At 45.7% G+C, this 24,580-nt stretch overlaps 1 protein-coding gene across 1 annotated transcript in view; it reads left to right on the top strand.

Annotated features, from left to right (window-relative positions):
* The window catches only part of SNX29 (sorting nexin 29), a 593,032-nt gene that overhangs the window by 44,630 nt on the left and 523,822 nt on the right, over positions 1-24,580 (top strand). The window contains exon 4 of the mRNA XM_023231145.3: positions 8,504-8,628. Coding sequence (XP_023086913.1) covers positions 8,504-8,628 — 125 coding nt within the window. The remainder of the gene's footprint in view (positions 1-8,503; positions 8,629-24,580) is intronic.

Raw genomic sequence — 24,580 nt, forward strand, 5'->3', positions numbered from 1 at the left:
TGCAGTGTTTTAACATTTATGGGTAGAAATATTTAAATCTTTTTGTAGGTCTTTTTTCGTTTGACATTGTAATCTAACCTTTTAAAAAATGCTATTTCCAAGTTTTCTATAAGCATCTTAAATAGTTGCATGATTCTTCCTCACGATAACCTTGAAACCATATTTCTTCATTCCTTATCTGTAGTTGAAAGCAACAATATTTCTGGTTCTTGAAGCGTGAATACTTTTTTAGATGCTTATTTTAGAAAATGAGTTAGGTTCGGAAAAGTATGAAAGCAAGAAAACCGTGACCAGTAATTCTTTTCTTTTTTTTTTGAGATGGAGTCTTCCTCTGTTGCCCAGACTGGAGTGCAGTGGCATGATCTCGGCTCACTCCAAGCTCTGCCTCCTGGGTTCACGCCATTCTCCTGCCTCAGCCTCCCTAGTAGCTGGGACCACAGGCGCCTGCCACCATGGCCGGCTAATTTTTTGTGTTTTTAGTAGAGACGGGGTTTCACTGTGTTAGCGAGAATGGTCTTGATCTCTTGACCTCGTGATCTGCCCACCTCAGCCTCCCAAAGTTGTGGGATTACAGGAGTGAGCCACTGTGCCTGGCAACCATGACTGGTAAATCTTTCACCAAGTGGCTCTTAATTTTTTTACATAATTCCCTTCGGAATTGTTTTATATATATGTACATATATATACACACACACGTGTATATACATTTGTGTGTGTATATATATACGTGTATATACATATGTGTGTATATATATACGTGTTTATATACACACACGTATGTATGCATGCATATATATATTTATTTGAGACAGAGTTTCGCTCTTGTTGCCCAAGCTGGAGTGCAATGGTGCGATCTTGGCTCACTGCAAACCTCTGCCTCCTGGGTTCAAGTGATTCTCCTGCCTCAGCCTCCCAAGTAGCTGGGATTACAGGTGGGCGCCACCACACCCAACTTTTTTTTTGTATTTTTAGTAGAAATGAGATTTCACCATTTTAGTCAGGCTGGTCTCAAACTCCTGACCTCAGGTGACCCGCCTGCCTTGGGCTCCCAGAGCGCTGGGATGACAGGCGTGAGCCGCCGCGCCCGGCCTGCATTGTTTTTTTTTAAGCACAACTGAGAACATACTTAACATACAGTTCCCTATCCTGCTTATTTTTCATCTTATGTTATAAAGATATTGACTTATCAGTATAAGCTCTTGGTAAATATTTGTAAGACCTAAATATTTAGGTTAGATAATAACCTAAATATTATCTAACCAGTTCCCCAAGTGTTAAATATTTAGGCAGTTTCTAACTTTTGTTTTTGTTTTTTTTTAAAGACAAGGTCTTGCTCTGTCACCCATGCTACAGTGCAGTGGTGTGATCCTGGCTCACCGTAGCCTCCGCTTCCTGGGCTCAAGAAACCCTCCTGTCTCAGCTTCCTGAGTAGCTGGGACTACAGGCATGCACAGCCACACCCAGGGCTAATTTTTTTTATCTTTTGTAGAGACAGGGTTTCAGGCCACTGTGCCTGTAATCTTAACTCTTTAAAAAATTTATTTATTTATTTATTTTTTAGAACAGAGACAAGGTTTTGCTTTGTTGCCCAGGCTGGTTTCAAACTCCTGGCCTCAAGTGATCTGCCCCCCTCGGCCTCCCAAATTGCTGGGATTGCAGGTGTGAGCCATTGTGCCCCACCTATTCTTAGATTTTTATCTGATTTGTAGATTATAGTCTAGGATTGATTTCTACTACTGAAAATCATGGATTAAGGATGTGAATCTTTTTGAAAAGTTAATTAAACATAAATATAGCTCATGGCCCATTTCTTCTTCTTTTTTCTTTTCTTTCTTTTTTTTTTTTTTTTGAGACAGAGTATCACTCCGTTGCCCAGGTTGGAGCGCAGTGGTGCCATCTCAGTTCACTGCAACCTCTGCCTCCTGGGTTCAAGCGGTTCTCCTGTCTCAGCCTCCTGAGTAGCTGGGATTACAAGCACTTGCCACTATGCCCAGCTAATTTTTGTAGTTTTAGTAGAGATGGGGTTTTGCCATGTTGGCCAGGCTGGTCTGGAACTCCTGACCTCAGGTGATCTTCCTGTCTCAGCCTCCCAAAGTGCTGAGATTACAGGTGTGAGCCACAGAACCTGGCCTCATGGCCCATTTCAAATGATTGTCATGTAATGGCCTTGTACTTACTGTCTTCAATCTGAGAGATGGCTCATACTGTTGACTGAATGATTTTCATTGGTACAGCAGACTCCATTCCAGCTAACATTGGAATTTTACAAATGAGGATAATCCAGTCCATTTTCATGACTGTACTTGGTTTTCTCAAAAAGGCTCCAGTAAAGCTGTAACACAGTAAAAGAATTGCCAGGCGTGGTGGCTCACGCCTGGAATCCCAGCACTTTGGGAGGCTGAGGCAGGCGGCTCACAAGTCGGGAGTTTGAGATCAGCCTGGCCAACACAGTGAAACCCGATCTCTACAAAAAAATAAAAAAAATTAGCTGGGCATGGTGGTGCGCACCTGTAATCCCAGCTACTTGGGAGGCTGGGGCAGGACAATTGCTTGAACTCAGGAGACAGAGGTTGCAGTGAGCCGAGATCGCGCCACTGCACTTCAGCTTGGGCAACAGAGTGACACTCTGACTCAAAAAAAAGAAAAAAGTATTGAGTAAATAGGTCCTTCTGTCACAAGGTTAATTTGATGCAGTTTATAAAAAATGCAGCATTCATAGCTGATCCTGTTGTTCTAATATTTGCCATGCAGAAGTATAGGATTCTTAGGAATCTTTTACTAGATTAGTGTGGCAGATTAAGTAGTCTTGAAATATAGGACAGGCTGTGCTTGGTGTCTCACTTCTGTAATCCTAGCACTTTGGAAGGCCAAGGGGGGCAGATCACTTGAGGTCAGGAGTTCGAGATCAGCCTGGCCAACATGGTAAAACCCTGTCTCTACTAAAAATACAAAAAAATTGGCCAGGCATGGTGGCGCGTGCTTGTAATCCTAGCTACTCCAGGGGCTGAGGCAGGAGAGTCTTGAACCTGGGAGGCGGAGGTTACAGTGAGCCGAGATCATGTCACTGCACTCCAGCCTGGGGAACAGAGCGAGGCTCCATCTCAAAAAAAAAAAAAAAAAAAAAAGATAGGACAAAGCTCATGAAAACAAATGCTTGCTGAATCTTAACAGAAAACTAGTTGAGCAGGTGCAGTGTCCAGCTATGCTGATCTTGGTGGACAGTTTTAAATGCAGCAGGAGGAAGTTACTTCATTTTCCATTCACAACTCTTTTGCTACTTTGTCAGACTTTTACTGAGCACCTGGGGAGGAAGTTTTTTTTTTTGTAAACAGCTTTATTGAGGTCTAGTTTATATGCCATTAAAATTGTAAGTATACAATTCAGTGATTTTTTTTCTTTCAATTCAGTGATTTTTGTGCTTTTTTTTTTCTTTTCTTTGAGGCAGAGTTTCACTCTTGTTGCCCAGGCTGGAGTACAGTGGCACCATCTTGGCTCACTGCAACCTCCACCTCCGGGGTTCAAGTGATTCTCCAGACTCAGCGTCCGGAGTAGCTGGGATTACAGGGGCCTGCCACCACGCCTGGCTAATTTTTGTATTTTTAATAGAGAGGGAGTTTCACCATGTTGGCCAGGCTGGTCTCGAACTCTTGACCTCAGGTGATCCGCCCACCTCAGCCTTCCAAAGTGTTGGGATTACAGGTGTGAGCCACCATGCCCAGCTGATTTTTGTGCTTTTTAATACATTTATAGAGTTGTGCAACCATCATGACAATTCAGTTTCAGAGCATTTCCATTATCCCCCCCAAATTCCCTTGTGCTAGTTAACACTTAATCCCTAATTTCAACCCCAGCCTTAGAGAACCACTAATTAAATGACTTTCTGTTTCTATATCCAAATGTTCCTTGACTTATGATGGGATAATGTCCTGATAATCCTATCGTAGAGTCAAAAAATCATGAATTGAACCATGGTTATGTTGAGGACTGTGTGTATTTACCCTTCTTAGATGTTTCATGGAATTTACAATGTGTGGTGTTTTGGATCTGGCTTCCTTCCTCTAGCATAATATTTTCAAGGTTCTTCCATGTTGTAGCATGGATCAGTACCTTATTCCTTTTTTTTTTTTTTTGAGACCGAGTCTCTCTCTGTTGCCCAAGGTGGAGTGCAGTGGTGTGATCTTGGCTCACACTGCAACCTATGCTCCCTGGGTTCAAGGAATTCTTCTGCTTCAGCATCCCCAGTAGCTGGAATTACAGGTGCCCGCCGTAACGCCCAACTAATTTTTGTGTTTTTAGTAGAGATGAGATTTCACCATGTTGGCCAGGCTGGTCTTGAACTCCTGACCTCAAGTGGTCTGCCTGCCTTGGCCTCCCAAAGTGCTGGGATTATTGATGTGAGCTACTGTGCCCCACCTGACTGGTGCTTTTTAAAAATTTAAAATATTCACTGTTGTTAAGTGACCCACTTATTGAAAATAGTATTCCTAGTTCATTAACTTGGAATGGAAGTTTGGTGTGATAAAATAGCAAGGAGGCAGCTGACGTCTCCAGTGAAGCAGAGTGTCTGCAGCAGAGAGTCTGCAGCAGAGAGTATTCTGGGAATCTCCAGCCTTCTCAACAAAGTGAGACTCTGTCTTAGAAAAAAAAAAAAAAAAAAAGGTAGCTGCGCATGGTAGTGCATGCCTGTAGTCTCAGTTACTTGGTCGGCTGAGGTGGGAGGATTGTTTGGGGGAGGTTGAGGCTGCAGTGAGCCATGATCACACTGCCACACTCCAGCCTGGGCAACAACAGAGCAAGACCCTATCTCAAAAAAAAAAAAAAAAAAAGAAAAAGAAAATAAAGAACTGTACTAAAGCTAGTGCCCCTTTCATTTCTTGGGAATTATCATTAGTGTGACCTAGTGTATGATATAGTTATCAGTTGGTACTTCCTTAGTGTGACCTAGTGTATGATATAGTTATCAGTTGGTACTTCCTTAGTGTGACCTAGTGTATGATATAGTTATCAGTTGGTACTTCCAAGATGTGCCCATCAGAAGCTAAAGAGTAGATTCCTGTGCTTAGACAGGTGTGTTCTACTTGATTCACTAGTTTTAACTGACCTGGATTAGAATGACAAATTACATGAAATCTCCTGAGATGCATCTCTCACCAAAATGTACATCATGTTCATAATCTTGAGTTCCCCGACTGGAGAGACCGTGTTGGTCACATTCTCTATAGCAACCAGGCGTGCTGCTAAGTGTATGGAAGCTCACAGTTAGCAAGAGCAGGCAGCCCTGGAAATCAGACCATTAACAGAGAGTGGCAAGTGCTGCAGTAGAAAGAAACTCAGAATGAGGAAACATTCAGAAAGGCTTCCTGGAGGAGAGAATATGTGAGCTAAGTCTTTTTTTTTCTTATGAGACTGAGTTTCGCTCTTATTGCCCAGAGTAGAGTACAATGGCACGATCTCGGCTCACTGCAGCCTCCGCCTCCTAGATTCATGTGATTCTCCTGCCTCAGCCTCCAGAGTAGCTGGGATTATAAGCATGTGCCACCACACCCAGCTCATTTTTTTGTATTTTTTTTTTTTTAGTAGAAATGGAGTTTCACCATGTTGGCCAGGCTGGTGTCGAACTTCTGACCCTAGGTGATCCACCCCTCCCCCGCTTCCCTCCGCCGCCCCCCGGCCTTCCAAAGTGCTGAGATTACAGGTGTGAGCCGTCACGCCCAGCCAAGATCTGTCTTGAATGACCAGTAGATACGTGCTCGGGAGGTGGAAAGGGCATATGGGGAGGGTGTTAACTAGAACCACCTTTGGCAAGGACGGCATCATAATGATCTAATTATAGGACTAGCATCCACCTGGGTATTCTTGCAGTGTTAGCTTAGTTGTGACCTGTGTGCCTCTGTGACACAGTACTGATGATGTAACCCAAACCTTGGGGACTGGGTTTGTGCAGTTCGCCTGCATTCCATTCCTCTTAGGGCCCTGGTTTTATCTAGAGCTGGCTGGGCAGTTACTGACTTGTGCATTGGAACCAAGCAAACGGATAGCAATTGTTGAGTTGATTGCTGTATTTGCAGAAGATTCTTTTAAAGATAGAGGCTTTGGTTAATTACAGAGAACTCTCAACACAACCCAGAGTTTTTTTGTTTTTGTTTTTGTTTTTTTCTGTCTCTCTGAGACAGACGCCTGATCTAGGTCAATGTTGCTCTGTGCCATGGTTTTGGTTTCTGTGGTATTTAGAGAGTTTTGGTGGATGTCCCAGCTTTCAGGAAGCCTTAAAATATGTGCCTATGAAGCTGGGCACAGTGGTTCATGTCTGTAACCCCAGCACTTTGGGAGGCCAAGGTGGGCGGATCACCTGAGGTCAGGGGTTGGAGACCAGCCTGGCCAACATGGCGAAATCCCATCTCTACTAAAAATACAAACATTAGCCAGGCGTAGTGGAGGGCACCTGTAATCCCAGCTACATGGGAGGCTGAGGCAGGAGAATCACTTGGACCTGGGAGGCGGACGTTGCAGTGAGCTGAGATTGTGCCATTGCACTCCAGCCTGAGCAACAAGAGCAAAACTTCATCTCAAAAAAAAAAAAAAAAAAAGTGCCTATATGTACAGAGACTAGCATATGCACATCTATAATAATTAAGAGTGATATCTGCCCAGCAAAAAGGCTTGTTTCAATGTGGGGGAGTATTCTGGGATCTTTGGTTCAAGGCTAATTATTCATTTACCTACTACTTACCCACTGTAAAAACATTTGTGGGGCACACACTGTGTACCAGGTACTGAGCTCAGTGCCAGGGATCCAGCAAAGATAAGATAGAAGGTGAAAACCAAGCAGAGTGGTTGAGGGGCAGTATCAGATTGGTGATGCCTAATAGGCTTCCTTCTGTGGAGGGCCAGCTTTGGTCATCTGCCAGTGGTGGTCTACCATGCTGGGATCAATTAGTGATGTCTGTCATGGGCACAGAATACAATGGAAAGGCATGAATGCTGTGGATTTGCTGATGCTGTGTTAGGGTTGTGTGGTGTAGACAGAATGATGAGTGAAGATTCAGTAAGGGAGCTAGAGGACTTTTATCTTAGAATAAAGGATGTTCATCTTGGTGATATGCGGGATGGAGGAAACTACATTGGATCAGCTTACGAGGATGGGGTTCAGGTACAGATGTTGCTGCTTATTATGCAGTTTTCAGGAGGTCACTTAAATGTCCTTAGCCTCAGCTTCTTCAAGTGTAAAATGGAGATAATAATATTTGCCTCATCTATATCATAGTGTTGATGAGAAGAGTAAAATAATGGGTATGAAAATATTTTACTACCCACAGAGTGATGAACACCTGGAGTATTGTTACCATGGGTGTGGGGATGGATGGGGCACCTGTCTTTCCAGCCTGCTGCCCTTGTCATATCCAGCTCGTAATTCCAAGGCTACCTTCATTCAGCCCACAGAATCTAAGCCTGTCCTTGCCCCATCACCACCTGCCATCTCATCCTGTCTTATTTTCTTCTAAGTTCCGATTAACGCAAATGGTCTCGTTAACTTATTTGTGTACCTCCCTTTGCTAGAAACATGCACATGAGTGAGGCAGAAACCTTGCCTGTCTCACTCCCACCGTCATCTCCTCAGAGCCTAGAACAGTGCCGGCATATGGCAGACATTCAGAATTTCTTAACGTTTGTTACATGAGTGAATGGAAAGGGCTCAGAAGTCCACAGACCCAATTGGGCAGAGGCTCAGGAGCCCTGAGAAGATTGCTAAGATCAAGTGCAGTTGCTGTGACCTCATCTCTTTGTTCCTGAATCTCTTATTTCTCTGGTTATTGAGAAACAAATTCAATTAAATGCACAGTAATTGTAACTTAATTGAAAATTCCATCAACTCACGATCTGAGTTCACAATGTAATCTCTTACAACAGAATAAAGAACAAGAATCAGAATTCATATTATTATTATTTTTAGAGCATGTAATCTCATATAACAGAATAAAGAATGAGACTCACTTCATATATTTTTTTCAGAGCATGTAACAGGCCATGAAATTACACAATGTTTCCAATTTGGCAGCCTGGTGAATTCAGTCTCCAAAAACATAATCTTGTTCCTTAAACTACATGTAATATGAATTAGAGTTAAAACTTGTGAATTGGATGCAATGAAAATCCAACCTCTCCCCACACGGAACCGATTGGTTTTTAACTTGTCCCCCCTCTGCACCCCTGCCAGCTGGCACCCGTCCCTGTTCCCATGTTCCTTGTGAATCGTTACTGTGCCAGTCTGATGCATATGGGTAGACTGTGCTGGGCATCCTGAGCTCTGTGAAATGAACATCAACACAGGAGGTGTGTGGAGTGGCGCAGGTCAGTTACCCAGCCTGCAAATCCAGGTGTCTCCTGTCTGCCTTCACGCTGAGGTTTACACCTGGCAGCTTACTCATTTCCTGGAGATGCTGGGGCTGCCCTAGTTGCTACTCCCTTTCCTGGGGGGACTGATGAGTCATTGGTTCTCTCACAGGGTCACCTGTCTGTGTGCCCAGTTTGAAGCCGTCCTGCAGCATGGCTTGAAGAGGAGTCGAGGATTGGCACTCACGGCAGCAGCGATCAAGCAGGCAGCGGGCTTTGCCAGCAAAACCGAAACAGGTACCGCTCTGCCTGGCCATAGCTCGGGGGAGCTTGTCTTACTTCTGCTCTTTTTCTTTTTATTTGTATTTTAATAGTAGGCAGGGCAGTCATCGAGTGGGACTTGGTGGGGTGGTGTGTGTGCACAGAAATCCATGTCTTAATAGTAGTCAAAACGTAATGGTGTTGTCTGGCATCTTAATTTAAATGAAATCATCTTTTGCGCAGAATTCTCAGAGCCACATGGTACAGTCTCCTCTGGGTTTGGGGGCCTGCAGCACACTGGTTTATTTCACCAGTGTGGTGTCCCAGTCGCTGGGAAATTAATAATCTGTTTTAATTTGATGCCTGAGGATAGCATGGCATTTCATAATTAAATGTCTTCAGCACCAGCAACAGAAACCCCAGAGGTTCTGTTATCTTCCAATTTAATGTTGGAAAAACATTTCCATGTGAATGACAAGCATAATGCTAAATAATAACTATTAACGCTTAGTACTTTGTGCAAGACTTGCACTTTGATGTAAATTAACTCATTCCGTTCTTCGAGAGCCCTGTGAGTAGCAGGGACTGTTATTATCGCCACTGTACAGATGAGGAAGCTGTTCACAGTGATCTGCTTTGGAGCTGAACCTGGAAGTGGATCATGTCATGTAACAAATGTCTGGTGGTCTCCTGCTCCCCTGAGCTTTCAGTTCCAGCCCTGGCCGCGGCTGCTGCTGGGAATCCAGGAATCTTTCTTATCACTATGTCGGTGTCATTGCTGGGTAAAATGTGTTGTCTTTTGCTGGTTCCCCTTTCACAGCCAAACGTTGGACCTTGTTGCATTTGGTGGCGGTGTGTGGAAATTCCCTGCTAACAGAATCCTTAGTCTTTTCCTCTCCTTCATGTTGCTGTGTCATCCTTCCTTTTTTTCTCAGCCCTTCTATTTATTTATTTAGTTTTTTAGAGTTAGGGTCTTGCTCTGTTACCCAGGCTGAAGTGCAGTGCTGTGATCATGGCTCACTGAAGCCTGGAACTCCTAGGCTCAAGTGATCCCCTTGCCTGAGCCTCTGAAATAGCTGGGACTGCAGGCTTACACCACCATGCCCGGCTGGTTTTTAAACTTTTATAGAGACGGTGATCTTGTTCTGTTGGCCAGGCTGGTCTCAAACTCCTGGGCTCAAGTGATCCTCTCACCTCAGCCTGCCAACTAGCTGGGATTACAAATGTGAGACACCGTACCTGGCTCCAACAGTTCTTTTTTTTTTTTTTAAATTATTAAGGTTATTTTATTGGTACATAATATTTGTACATTTGTATGGAGTACCTGTGATTTTTTTTTGAGACGGAGTCTTGCTCTTGTTGCCCAAGCTGGAGTGCAGTGGCAACATCTTGGCTCACTGCAACCTCTGCCTCCGGGGTTCAAGTGATTCTCCTGCCTCAGCCTCCCGAGTAGCTGGGATTATAGGTGCCCGCCACTATGCCTGGCTAATTTTTGTATTTTTAGTAGAGACGGGGTTTCACCATGTTGGCCAGGCTGGTCTCAAACTCCTGACCTTGTGATCTGCTCACCTCAGCCTCCCAAAGTGCTGGGATTATAGGTGTGAGCCACTGTGCCCGGCCTTGGTACTTGTGATATTTTGATACATGCCTAGAATGTGTAATGACTTTCAACAGATCTTTGCTTTTTTTTTTTTCTTTTTTGGGCAGTCTCCCGGGGCTAGCATAAGCTCAGGCTCCTAGATCTTTGTTTCTTGTTTATTTCACCAGTTACTCATTTTCAGAAATGAAGCAAAAATCTAGGAGCCTCTCTGAGCCTACTCTAGCCACGGGAGACTGCCTAAAGAAAGAAAAAAAGAAGCAAAGATCTGTTGAAAGTCATTACACATTCTGGCCCAGCGTGGTGGCTCAAGCCTGTAATCCTAGCACTTTGGGAGGCCGAGACGGGCGGATCACAAGGTCAGAAGATCGAGACCACCCTGGCTAATACGGTGAAACCCCATATCTACTAAAGAATACAAAAAACTAGCCGGGCGACGAGGCAGGCGCCTGTAGTCCCAGCTACTTGGGAGGCGGAGGCAGGGGAATGGCGTAAACCCGGGAGGTGGAGCTTGCAGTGAGCTGAGATGTGGCCACCGCACTCCAGCCTGGGCGACAGAGCCAGACTCCGTCTCAAAAAAAAAAAAAAAAAAAAGAAAGTCATTACACATTCTAGGCATGTATCAGAATATCACAGGTACCCTATAAATATGTACAAATATTACGTATCAATAAAATAATTTTAATAATTTTTTTTTAAAAAAAGATCTGTTGGAGCCAGCCACGGTGGCTCACATTTAGAATCACTTGAACCCGGGAGGTGGAGGTTGCAGTGAGCCGAGATTGTGCCACTGCACTCCAGCCTGGGTGACAGAGCGAGACTCATCTCAAAAAAAAAAAAAAAAAAAAAAAAAAGAGGGATTCCTGTCCCTGTTGAATTTTCTGTCATGCTTCTGTGCTCCTTCAAAAGCCAGGGAGGGAAGGATCCAGTCTGAGAAAAGCCAGCATCAAGGACTACTTCAGTCCTCGTAGAAATCACTGCCAACGACTTTGGCCACCTCCTGTGTCCTGGATTATGTCTCTGCAGCTTCCCGTCTCCGGGACGACGCCTCCCTGAATCCCTGTGTGTGAGTGAGTTGGTGTTACAAGCTGGGTGAGGAACTTTGCAGGGATTTAGCTTTTTCCAGGGCCGCCTGCCCTCAGGCTTCCTGGGCCCTCACACTTCTTGTTTATATCTTATCTGCCTTTGGGGGAATGACCTTAGAGGAATTGGTGTGAGTAAGCCGTGAGGTTCTTGGTCCACTTCCATCCAACCGAGGGCAGCTGCCGGGCAAGGCAGAGGCAGCCTTGGCTTTGAAGTCAGACTGCAAGGGTGAGTCCGAATGGCCTTGGGAAAGTTCTCTCTGAGCCTTCGTTTTTTTCACCTGTAAAGGCGATAGTCTCGATAGTCTCGCCTAGCTTGAGGGTTTGTCAGGGGGATTCAGTGAGAACCTCATTTGAAGCAGCTGCTTTAAGTTCCTCACACCTAATAAATGTTTCGAGACCATCCTGGCTAACACGGTGAAACCCCATCTCTACTAAAAATACAAAAAACTAGCCGGGCGAGGTGGCGGGCACCTGTAGTCCCAGCTACTCCGGAGGCTGAGGCAGGAGAATGGCGTGAACCCGGGAGGTGGAGCTTGCAGTGAGCTGAGATCCGGCCACTGCACTCCAGCCCGGGCGACAGAGCGAGACTCCGTCTCAAAAAAAAAAAAAAAAAAAAAATGTTTAACCACTTACTCTCCTCTCTCACCACCCTTTCAACTTTGAACCTCTTCCTCCATCTCATCCCTGCTTAAGGCACTGACCTTTTGGCCACAAAGAATGGCTCTTTTTGTGGCCACCAGGACTAGAATTCTTACCTTTCTGTTGCTTGGCCCTGGTAATCAAAGAACCACCAACACATTCGCAAGGCATCTCCAGCATTCTGGTTCTGGCCGCCCCGTCTGTCTTGGTGTAAGTGCTATACCTGCATGGTGGTGAGATGAAAGAAAGGGCAGTCTCTGTCTTGGTGTGAGTGCTATACCTGCATGGTGGTGAGGTGAATGAAAGGGCAGTCTCTGGCTGTTTTCTGCTGAGGAGGATGTGCTGAGCAGCCTCCTGCAAATGAGAAGCAGGGAAAAGACCAAACCAGCTTAGCTCATTAGACGGGCGTGGTAGTGCCCACTTGTAATCCCAGCTACTTGGGAGGCCGAGGCAGGAGAATTGTTTGAGCCCGGGAGGCTGAGGTTGCAGTGAGCCGAGATCATGCAATCTGGGAGAAAGAGCGAGACTCCATCTCTAAAAAAAAAAAAAAAAAAAGAAAAGAAAAATTCGCCTTCCTTTGTCTTACAGAACAAAGAACAGGAGATTCCACTTTACCCGCTCATCATCACACCATATTCAGTTTTCTGTATATCCCACGACGTAGCATGCTTTGTGAAGGTAGGGTACCATGTCTCTTTGCTTTCTCTTGACTCCTAGCATAGTGTCTGCCACTACACAGGTTCTTCAATAAAATTATGTTCAATAAACAAATACCTCTTGGTTGGAAAGAAGGCTTTATTCATTGTGTGCAGTACTGTATTTTGTGGTTCCTGAGGTACCATGTACCAGGATCACTCCAGCGTACTACAGGGAAAGTGATTAATTTTTGAGGAACAAAGCAAAAATTAATTAAAAGTGACCCAGAGCTCTACACAGACTTGGCTTGCTGTCTTTGTAGCCACTGGAAACCCAAGTAGCCAGTACAGAATACAGTATGGAAAAATTAATTATTTTCCATTCCACTTGGGAAAGGAGAAAGAACCACTGCCATTATTGGCGTTTGATGCATGACCTTGGAATTTGATTTTTTTTTTTGGAGAAGGAATCTCACTGTGTTGCCCAGGCTGGAGTGCAGTGACATGATCTCGGCTCACTGCAACTTCTGCCTCCCGGGTTCGAGTGATTCTCTAGCCTCAGCCTCCTCAGTAGCTGGGATTACAGGTGCCTGCTACCACGCCTGGCTAATTTTTTAATTTTAGTAGAGATGGAGTTTTACCATGTTGGCCAGGTTGGTCTCGGTCTCCTGACCTCGGGTGATCCGCCCGCCTCGGCCTCTCAAAGTGCTGGGATTACAGGCGTGAGCCACTGCACCCGGCTGAAATTTGATGTTCTTTTAATCACTGATACATCATCATCAGGTTATAGGTTGGCAGTCAATTACAAGGTGATTGGCGCCATTCAGAATATACCAGAGACACAGTTACTGTTGCTGAGCTGCCTGTAAAATTTAAGTCTAATCTTCCCTGTCTGTTCAGCAGCCTTGGGCGTCGAGGATCCTCTGACTTTGAAACACTGCCTTCCCTTGCTTTCTGCGATGCTATAGCCTCTTGGCATGCTTTCTTCTTCTTTTCTGATCCTTCTTGGCATATCACTTCTGTACCCTCAAATATTATTCATCCTTGGATTCATTGTTGGCCATTGTTTCTATGCATACTGTTTGGATTCCTTGGTGAAGTTGCTCTGTATGTGCCTGTTATTCTTAGTCATACCCGCAGCCCAGAGTACTTGCTTGAACTCTGTCTCTTGAATGCCTCTATTTGGTGTACAGCACGGGCTTGTCGGTCTCCAAGACTGAATTCTGATCTTCATCCGTATGTGTTCCTGTGTTTCTTGCTTAGTAAATGGCTCTGCCCTTTACCCAGGTCCCCTGGACAGCTCTTGGGCTTCCTCCTAGCCTTCTCCTTCTCCCTGCCCTCTGCCGCCAAACCAGTCCTGCACAGAGCACTGTTTCTGTCTCTCACATGGGTCCCTGAGCCACTCGCGGTTCCTCCATCCTCAATGAGTTCTCTTCTTTCTCCCCGACTTATGTTTTTCTGCCTTCAGTCTTGATCAGCTCTGACCCAATTTGCACATCATGGAGTGGTCTTCTTTAATGACCATCCCACTCCCCCACTTACTCCCTGTAACCGCCTTGACTTAAAGCTCTTCCGTGGGTCTCTTGTAGAGTTGGGACAGAGTATCCAGTGCTTGATCTGGCTTCTAGGGCTCTGTTCCCTACTGGCTGTATCTGTTTCTGTTCTACCTCTTACGCCGTGCTGTATGCCAGGGGTGACAGACAGTGGCAGGTAAGACACCACAACTCTTTCATCCAGTTTGCAAATAAATGATGGCCTGAGTCCCACAAGCTCCTCTCTTGCCACATCCCTGCCTTGGGACTCTTGAGACCTCTCCACAATTCAGCAGCTAAAGCACTACTGCCAGATCCTGTGTGGGGCAGGGCCTTCAGCACCACTGCCTGTGCCTTGCTTGGTGCCTCTCACTAATTTAGATGATTCGGTTCTGTATTTTTTTTTTTTGAGATGGTGTCTCACTCTGTTGCCCAGGCTAGAGTGCAGTGGTGCGATCTCAGCTCATTGCAGCCTCTGCCTTCTGGGTTCAAGTGATTCTCGTTCCTCGGCCTCCTGAGTAGCTGGGACTACAGGTGTGTACCACCATGCCGCCTACTTTTTGTATTTTTAGTAGAGACGGGATTTCCTTGTGTTGGCTAGGCTGGTCTCAAACTCCTGGCCTCATGTGACCTGCCCGCCTCAGCTTCCCAAAGTGTTGGGATTACAGGTGTTAGCCACTGTGCCTGGCCCAATCCTATATTTTGAACAGCTCTCCTGGTTTCTACTGTCTTGAAACTCTTCAAGTCTGGCAGTTCTTTCCCTTCCACTACCTTCCGTCCTTCCTCAGCTCTCACCCAAACTCCTACCGGCCAAACTTCTATTCTCTCTTAAAAAAAAAAAATATGGCCGGGTGTGGTGGCTCATGCCTGTAATCATAGCACTTTGGGAGGCCGAGGCAGGTGGATCACGAGGTCAGGAGAGAGATCGAGACCATCCTGGCCAACACGGTGAAACCCCGTCTCAACTAAAAATACAAAGCCCGGGCGCGGTGGCTCAAGCCTGTAATCCCAGCACTTTGGGAGGCCGAGACGGGCGGATCACAAGGTCAGGAGATCGAGACCATCATGGCTAACACGGTGAAACCCCGTCTCTACTAAAAAATACAAAAATCTAGCTGGGCGAGGTGGCGGGCGCCTGTAGTCCCAGCTACTCCGGAGGCTGAGGCAGGAGAATGGCGTAAACCCGGGAGGCGGAGCTTGCAGTGAGCTGAGATCTGGCCACTGCACCCCAGCCTGGGCGACAGCGAGACTGCGTCTCAAAAAAAAAAAAAAAACAAACTAAAAATACAAAAAATTAGCTGGGTGTGGTGGCAGGCACCTGTAGTCCCAGCTACTTGGGAGACTGAGGCAGGAGAATGGCATGAACCTGGGAGGTGGAGCTTGCAGTGAGCAGAGAGTGTGCCACTGCACTCCAGCCTGGGCAACAGAGCGAGACTCCACCTCAAAAAACAAACAAAAACAAAATTGGTAAAATATACATAATGAAATTAACCATTTCAGCCATTTGAAGTGTACGGTTCAGCATAAGTGTACTTAATGCATATTCACATGTCATACAATAATCTTTACCACCATTCATCTCAGAACCTTTCCATTTTTACAAACCAAAACTGTATTCATTAAACACTAACACTCACTTCCTCCAGTCCCCTGCCTCTGGCAGCCAGCATTCTACTTTCTGCCTCAGTGCATTCTACTACTTTAGGTTCCTTGTATCAGTGGGATCATGCAATATTTGTTCTTTTGTGTCTGGCTTTATTTAGCATAACGTCTTCAAGGATCGTCCATGTTGTAATATGTGTCAGAATTTCCTTCTTTTTTTTTTAAAAAAAGATGGAGTCGGCCGGGCGCAGTGGCTCAAGCCTGTAATCCCAGCACTTTGGGAGGCCGAGACGGGCGGATCACCAGGTCAGATCGAGACCATCCTGGCTAACATGGTGAAACCCCATCTCTACTAAAAAATACAAAAAACTAGCCGGGCGAGGTGGCGGGCACCTGTAGTCCCAGCTACTCCGGAGGCTGAGGCAGGAGAATGGCCTAAACCCGGGAGGCGGAGCTTGCAGTGAGCTGAGATCCAGCCACTGCACTCCAGCCTGGGCGCCAGGGCGGGACTCCGTCTCAAAAAAAAAAAAAAAAAAAAAGATGGAGTCTTGCTCTGTCACCCAGGCTGCTGGAGTACAGTAAGTGGCGCTATCTCAGCTCACCACAACCTCCACCTCCTGGGTTCAAGTGATTCTACTGACTCAGCCTCCCGAGTAGCTGAGACTGCAGGTGCGCGCCACTATGCCTGGCTAATTTTTTTATTTTTAATAGAGATGGGGTTTCGCTGTGTTGGCCAGGCTGCTCTCGAACCCCTGACCTCGTGATCCGCCCACCTCGGCCTCCCAAAGTGCTGGGATTACAGGCGTGAGCAACCTCGCCCGGCCCAGAATTTTCTTCTTTTTAAAGGCTGAATAATACTTTTGAGGGTATGCAGAACCCATATTTTGTTTATTCCCATGATAGTTGGGTGTCTTCCACTTATGGGCTATAGTGAATGGTACTGCTATGAATATGAAGATGCAAATATTTGTTTTTTCCACTTTTAGTTCTTTTGTGGAATATACCTAGAAGGACAATGCTGGATCATGTTGTAATTCTGTGTTTGATTTTTTTTGGGAACCATCAGAGGTTTTTCTGTAGTGGCTAAACCATGTTGCATTCCCACGAGCAACGCACAAGAGGCCCATTTTCTCCACATCCTTACCAACTCCACAGCGTTGCCAGTGCTGGCTTTTTATTTATTTTTATTTATTTATTTTTTGAGATGGAGTCTCACTTTGTCACCCAGGCTGGACTGCAGCAGTGTGATCTCGGCTCACTGCAGCCTCCACCTCCCGGGTTCAAGCAATTTTCCTGCCTCGGCTTCCCAAGTAGCTGGGATTACAGGCATGAGCCACCGTGACTTGGTAATTTTTGTATTTTTAGTAGAGGCAGAGTTTCACCATGTTGGCCAGGCTGGTCTCAAACTCCTGGCCTCAAATGATCTGCCCGCCTTGGCCTCCCAAAGTGCTGGGAGTATAGGCGTGAGCCACTGCACCCGGCCAATGCTGGTTTTTTAAATTACAGAAAAGGTATACAGCTTTAATTGTATACATGGAAAGAACCAGAGAGTGATTACCACCCCCTTTTTTCATATATATATATATATGTATAGTAACTTTATTATTTTTTGTAGGGACAGAATCTTACTGTTTTGCCCAGGGTGGTCTCAAACTCCTTGTCCTGAGTGATCCTCCCCCCTTGGCCTCCCAAAGTGCTGGGATTACAGGCCTGAGCCACCATGCCTGGCCTCCTTTTTTCTGTTTTCATAATTGCCATCCTAATGGGTGTGAAGTGGTATCTCATGTGGTTTTGTTCTCTTCTCTCTTGAAGTTTCAGAATTGTTTTCAAAAAGCCGTTCATGAGCCCCCTACGTGGTTCAGCTGGACTGTGCCCCTCCTGTAGTCCTAAGTTCTTCTTCCATCAAACCTATGTATGGAACTACCCATTTTCTTTCTTGCTTTTTTTTTGTTTTTGAGATGGAGTCTCGCTCTGTTGCCCGTGCTGGAGTGCAGTGGCACTATCTTGGCTCACTGCAGCCTCTGCCGCCTGGGTTCAAGCGATTCTCCTGCCCCAGTCTCCTGAGTAGCTGTGATTACAGACACACATCAGCACGCCTGGCTAAGTTTTATATTTTTAGTAGAAACGGGGTTTCATCATATTGGCCAGGCTGGTCTCGAACTAGTGACTTCAGGTGATCTGCCTGCCTTGGCCTCCCAAAGTGTTACGATTACAGGCTCATCCTTGTAGCTCCAGTGTCTGGAGCTCCAGTATCTGGCTACCTGCATAGTAGAGGCCACCAAAGGACTGCATTCAAAATAACCACTTGTGGACCCTGACTTCAGAACACACTGCTCATTTTCCTGGGAAGCCAAACCCCTACTCTCAGTGGTCTGTATGCATCTTCCGTCAGTGGGAGCAGGGGGTAGTAATATACCCACAACTATAAAATGAGAGAGACCGACTTCCTTGATCTTCAGTGGGGATTTTTGAAAATGGTTGATTGCACTCAAAGCAGAATTTATATTTTGCTTCATTGGGTCACCTTGGGCAACAATTTCATTTCTGTAGAAAATTAATTTTGGATGTGTTTGCTCTTGCTTCTCTAGTTCTTTTAATTGTGATGTTAAGGTGTCAATTTTAGATCTTTCCTGCTTTCTCTTGTAGGTATTTAGTGCTATAAATTTCCCTCTACACACTGCTTTAAATGTGTCCCAGAGATTCTGGTATGTTGTATCTTTGTTCTCATTGGTTCCAAAGAACATCTTAATTTCTGCCTTCATTTCGTCATGTACCCAGTAGTCATTTAGGAGCAGGTTGTTCAGTTTCCATGTATTTGAGCGGTTTTGATTGAGTTTCTTAGTCCTGAGTTCTAGTTTGATTGCACTGTGGTCTGAGAGACAGTTTGTTATAATTTCTGTTCTTTTACATTTGCTGAGGAGTGCTTTAATTCCAACTATGTGGTCACTTTTGGAATAAGTGCGATGCAGCAAACTATCACAAGAACAGAAAACCAAATACCGCATGTTCTCACTCATAGGTGGGAATTGAACAATGAGATCACTTGAATACAGGAAGGGGATCATCACACACTGGGTCCTATTGTGGGGTGGGGGGAGGGGGGAGGGATAGCATTAGGAGATATACCTAGTATAAATGACGAGTTAATGGGTGAGGCACACCAACATGGCACATGTATACATATGTAACAAACCTGCACGTTGTGCACATGTACCCTAGAACTTAAAGTATAATAATTAAAAAAAAAGTTAGAAAAAATGAAAAAAAATTAATTTTGGAGGAAGCTGCATGTGCCAGGGGAGCCCTGGGTGTATCCTTTTGATGGTAAGGGGAAGTCCAGTTCCTCACCCGCCCATCCTTGCTTTCGGTTCCCTATTGGTGATTTTCTTTTGTGTTCATGCACGTGCAAATCAGCTGCTTTTGGTGAGGGAAATCTTGGAAGGATGTCTGCTAAAGGTGCAGAGAAAATGCAGAGCTCCGTTCAAGGTGAAAAAAGTGGTTGACAACCGGCAGAAAGAAGCTGGCTTTAGGGAGGAAGTCAGAAGCCAGGGTGCTGTACCCCTTGGGCTCTTTGTTAACTGCTGGCTCACTGTAGCATGGGGATGTCCACAGGGTCCCTTGGGGGTGGGTCTTTGACACCCAGGGTGGCAGGGACCTGGGCCAGTGGCTATTTAGTAAGGGGTATGAATGTGTCCCAGCACGTTAAGATCTAGTGGAGCTGGACTGATACCTCTTGGCGGAATGTGACCTCTGCCTGTTTCAAAGGTGTTTAATCCTGCTGTCTCATAAATTAAGACTCAGGCCTATAATCCCAGCACTTTGGGAGGCCCAGGTGAGTGGATCACTTGAGGCTTGGATTTCGAGACCAGCCTGGCCAACATGGTGAAACCCTGTCTCCATTAAAAATACAAAAATTAGCTGGGCATGGTGGTAGGCACCTGTAATTCCAGCTACTTGGGAGGCTGAGGCAGGAGAATCGCTTGAACCCAGGAGGCAGAGGTTTCAGTGAGCTGAGACCATGCCCTGGCACTCCAGCCTGGGCGACAGAGTGAGACTCCACCTCAAAAAAAAAAAAAAAGTAAAAGAAGTTTGGCCTCTGAGTTGTCAGTTTTTAGATCACAGTTATCCAGCCTGAGTTCCATGGGTCCTTTGCTTTGTTCCTTTCAGAATATAAATGACTCTTCAGCTCATGATGGGGTATGCCCCTAAAAGGAAGTGAGACCCAAGCTTTAGAAGTCCTTCTTAGAAATTTCCCACTTTTTTTTTTTTTTTTTTTTTAAATAAGAGACAGGGTCTTTCTCTGTTGCCAGACTAGAATGCAGTGGTGCAATCATGGCTCTCTGCAGCCTTCAACTTCCTGGCTCAAGCGATCCTCCCACTTCAGCCTCTCAGGTAGCTGGGACTGCACGTGCACACCACCATGCCTGGTTAATTTATTTCCTACTCTTTAATAAAGGAGGTGCTGTGCTGTAAACTCTCATAGGATTCAGGTGTATTATGCTGAGCTCTGGTTCTGGAAGGCAGTCTTGTGGCTAGTTGGAAGATGGCCCAGTGACAGAGCTCAGCCCCTTGTTGGCACTCTGCTCTGCCAATCCGTTTGTGCCTTGCAGTCAGGCTGGTTCAGTTTGGGATGTGACAGATTTGGGAGCACCTGTATTCACTGAGTTCTCAGGCTGGCACATGAGTGAACTTGGTTTACCTTTGTTCTTGGCATGGCTGATACCATGTGTGGCTGATTCTGTTAGATTCTGCCCTCAGATTCATCCCTCTGTCTTCTCTGGCTTTGATAGAACCCAGGTTTTGCTTGAGGCTGTGGTATGTACTCCTTTGTCTCGGTGAGGGATCCTGAAGGATTAAGCCAGTTTTGAGTTTTGTTCTCTGCTTTCTCTGCTCCCTTGTGATTTGTCTAGGATTACTTGTTCTTTCCTGATAAAAGGGGCGATAGAGCTGGCTTCATCCTGTTCCCTTTCTTCCTGCTCAATTGTGAATGAGATGCCCAGAGTTACGACAGTCCTCTGGGACAGCGAGGTCAAAGGCTTGGAGATTCTGGCCTGACATAGCCTTTGTATCACTGGCCTATTTCCAGACCAACCCAGCTCCATGGAGTTGGATTTTCTTTGTGTGTGGGTTTTTTTCATTTTGTTTTGTTTTTAGAGACAGGGCCTTGCTCTATTAACCAGGCTGGAGTGCAGTGGTGCAATCATAGCTCACTACAGCCTCAAACTCCTGGGCTCCAGCCATCCCCCTGCCTCAGCCTCCTAAGTACCTGGGACTACAGGTGTGTGCCGCCACACTAGGCTCCTTGTAGTTGGGTTTTCTGTTTCGTTTTTGTAGAGATGGGGTCTTACCATGTTGCCCAGGCTGGTCTTGAGTTTTCTGATTTTTTTTGTTGAGCAATACTTTGTTTTGGAGGAGTGTTGTCACATTGATGAGACACCCCTCACCCCCCATGGCTGTGGAGCACAGGTGTTGCTCAGTTCCTGGCGTGTTCTCGGTCTTCTATAGATGATTGTCAAATGACTGAAGAACATGTCCTGTCTCACTGCATTATTTCCTGTGGTTGCAAATGATAGAAAATCCTTTAGACTGATTTAAAGCATCAGATGAAGGATATTTATGTATTGACTCAAGTAACTAAGAAATCTTCTCAGAGTTGAGCTGGATTCGGGGGCCCTGACTTCTCCCAAATCTGCCGTCCCTCCAGCACAGCTTCTCTGTGTTTGGGTGTCTTTCCAGATGGGGTCTCTCTACGTGATGGGGTGGAAAATGGCCCCAGGTAGCTACAGGTTTCCAGGGATGAGAGATCCTACTTCTAGAAGGGGGTCGGCACACTCCCTCCTTACGGGTCGTATTACAGGTTTTGTGAGCCATGCAGTCTCCATAGCAGTGACTCAGCTCTGCCACTGGAGCAGAAACTCAGCCACAGATCATATGGGAGCAAATGGGTGTGGCTGTGTTCCAGGAACACTGTGCTTACAAAAACAGTTTGGAGGCCAAATTTGACCCCCAGGCCATAGTTTGCTGACCTCAGCTCCTGGAGGAGACAAGGCGTCTTTTCTGGTGGCTCCAGTAGAACCCTGTGGTCCAGGGCTGAGACTAGGGTGAGGTTAGTGAGACACTCGCTGTGGCCACAAAATTGAAGGTGGTACCAAAAAGCTTATCAATCAAGATAACTAATATTTTTATGTAATATTAAAAAAATGAAAGGTGCATATGCTGTGGTTCCGGCCAGTTAATTGCCTGCCCTGGGTTAGCTGTCCACCCCTGCTGTAGGGGGAGGTTAGGGCAGTGCGGAGGGATCCCAGTGGAATGCGTTTCCCATATGAAAGAGGGGTGCTCTTACTAGGAGAAAGGGAAAAGGACCAGGCTTGGTGGCTTACGCCTGTAATCCCAGTGCTTTGGGAGTCCGATGCTGGAGGATCATTTGATTCCAGGAGTTCAAGACCAGCCTGATAATGTAGTGAGACCCTCGTCTCTACAGAAAAAAACAAACAAAAAAAGCCATGTATAGTGGTGTACACCTGTAGTCCCAGCTACTCGTGAGCTTGAGGTGGGAGGATCGCTTGAGCCCAGGAGTTCAAGACTGCAGTGAGCTATGATCGTGCCACTGTGCTTTAGCCTGGGCGACAGAGCGAGACCTTGTCCCCACCCCGCCCCTCAAAAAAAAAAAAAAAAAAAGAAAAAAAAAACCACCAAAGAAGAAAAAATGCTGTTTGGTGCAAATGTGGTGGTGATATTAATAGCTGGTTTTCACTGAGCACCAATTATATGCCAGGTATGTTAATCACTATGGCTAACATTTATTCACTGCATTATTGGATACACTTTACATGTATTCCTATTTCTCATTTTTCCCTCATAGCAATCCATACAGGTAGGTACTGTTCTCCCCACTGTACAGATGAAGAAAGTAGAGGACAAAAAAAGTTTCCCAAGGTGACACAGTGCCTGAACTAGAATTTGGGACAAGGTTTTTGTCTTCCTTGCGGTCTCTAAGGTATGAATTCTTGGCATCGGTGATAGGTAAGGCTTGATAGAAACTTTCCCAAAAGCCTGGTGCTGTTAGTCATCCTCTGTTAACAGGTGCCCCAGGGCAGCTCTTCTCAACACCCCTTCCTGGTGCTTGTTCTTGTTGGCGTTTGGCTTTCAGGTGTTTGCAGAACCAGAAGCCCTTGCCTGCTTTTTGACTTAGCACCATGTTTCAAAGCAGATCAGCGTATATCCCTAAATTAAATTACAGACACGGCAGGCGCTAATTGGCAGGTGAGCTGCACTTTAAATAGAGCACATTCATTCTGGCCGTGGAAGCAGAACCCTGCTGGGATAATTCTTATCATCAGCAGCATCACCCTGACAAGCTTTAAAAGGATTCTGTAAGCAGTAAGCAATTTGCAGAATTGAAAGGTGAAAACACACTTTAAAGTGTTCCTGTAGATTCAAGGTCGGAGGGAGGTGACTGCGTTTTTCAAGACAGGCTGCAGGTGAGAGTCACTTGATTGGAAATGTGATGGATGTACAGATGATGGTCTGGGGTATTTCGAAACACATTGTTGGCCAGCTGGCCGAGGGAGCTGTCACCAGATTCCCTGTCCTGGTTTCTGAGTGGAAGGAAGGCTGTTGTGTACAGTTGTGTGGATTAGACTGATCTGATGAGCTTGGGAAGTGGATTAGTTTGACATTTAGGGATTGAGACAGAAGATAGTCTTGAGGGACCTGCCCTCTTGCTGGTTTTTGTTATTCCTGGGAAGATTATTCTAAATGATCCCAGTGATTGGCTTGATCCACACATACTTATGCTCACTCATACAGATGTGTACATTTAGATGCTGCGAACACAGAGGAACCCACGCAGATGCCCTCTGCTATGAAGGGAATTAATTATTAAGCACATGCTGATTGGTCATCATGGACTGGGCACTGTGCTTTGGTGCTTTCCTTCCCTTTCTAGTTACCCCAGTAACCCTGGGAGATTCTGTACTTTTGTGTTGATTTTATGGGAGAGGATTTTCAGGCTTAGCATGGTTGAGTGACTTGCCGAAGGTCATTTGGTTGAATGGACTTTTTCCTCTGTTCATCCTGCCTGCTAGACTGGAAGTCCCTTAGGGACGAGTTCTTGTTGTCCTTAGCTGGTGACACATCGCCTACCTCGGTTCACAGCTCACGGGAAGAATGCAGTGGATCCTAGTGAAGTTGAACTGAAACATTAGAGTGAATTTAACTAGCCTGCCATGCGGTTTCTGGAGATGGGTGTACTTGCCTCCTTCCGGAAGGCAGGTTTGAAGCCTTTGTGACGTTTCAGAGGGGACTGTGAGCCTGTTTAGCTCCTAGATTGGAAGCCAGGTCTAACTGCAAAGACTCAGCTTCCCCCACTTGGAATATTAAACAGTTGTGAACGTGACCGTTTCGAGGAAGGCCAAGTCCCCTCATTTTGCAAGGCAGCGTGATTTGGGTTTGCAGTGAGCTCTGAGGTCCCTTTCTGCCATACTGTTTACTAACTGTGTTGCTGGGTGAGTCGCTTCACTTGTTCCGGCTTCAGACCTTGTCTTTCACATGGAGATGGCCTTGGTTGTGATGATGTCAGATGTAAAGTGTTTACTGCATGGCTGGTGCTTAGTTACTGCTCAGTAAATAGTAGTTGCTGTTGCTGCTGTTATTATTATTGCCAGCCCGAAAAAGTGTTGAGAGCCAATGTTAAGTGAAGAAAATTGATCACAAAATTATGTATACGTTAGCATGACAACTATGAAAAAATCTGGGGTTGGGCATGGTGGCTCCCGACTGTAATCCTAGCATTTTGGGAATCTTAGGCAAGAGGATCACTTGAAGCCAGGAGTTTGATACCAGACTGCACAACATAGCAGACATCGTCTCTACAAATAAATAAAAATTAAAAAATTA

The sequence above is a fragment of the Piliocolobus tephrosceles genome, chromosome 17 (assembly GCF_002776525.5).
Source record: "Piliocolobus tephrosceles isolate RC106 chromosome 17, ASM277652v3, whole genome shotgun sequence".
In the NCBI taxonomy this organism is placed as follows: Eukaryota; Metazoa; Chordata; class Mammalia; order Primates; family Cercopithecidae; genus Piliocolobus; species Piliocolobus tephrosceles.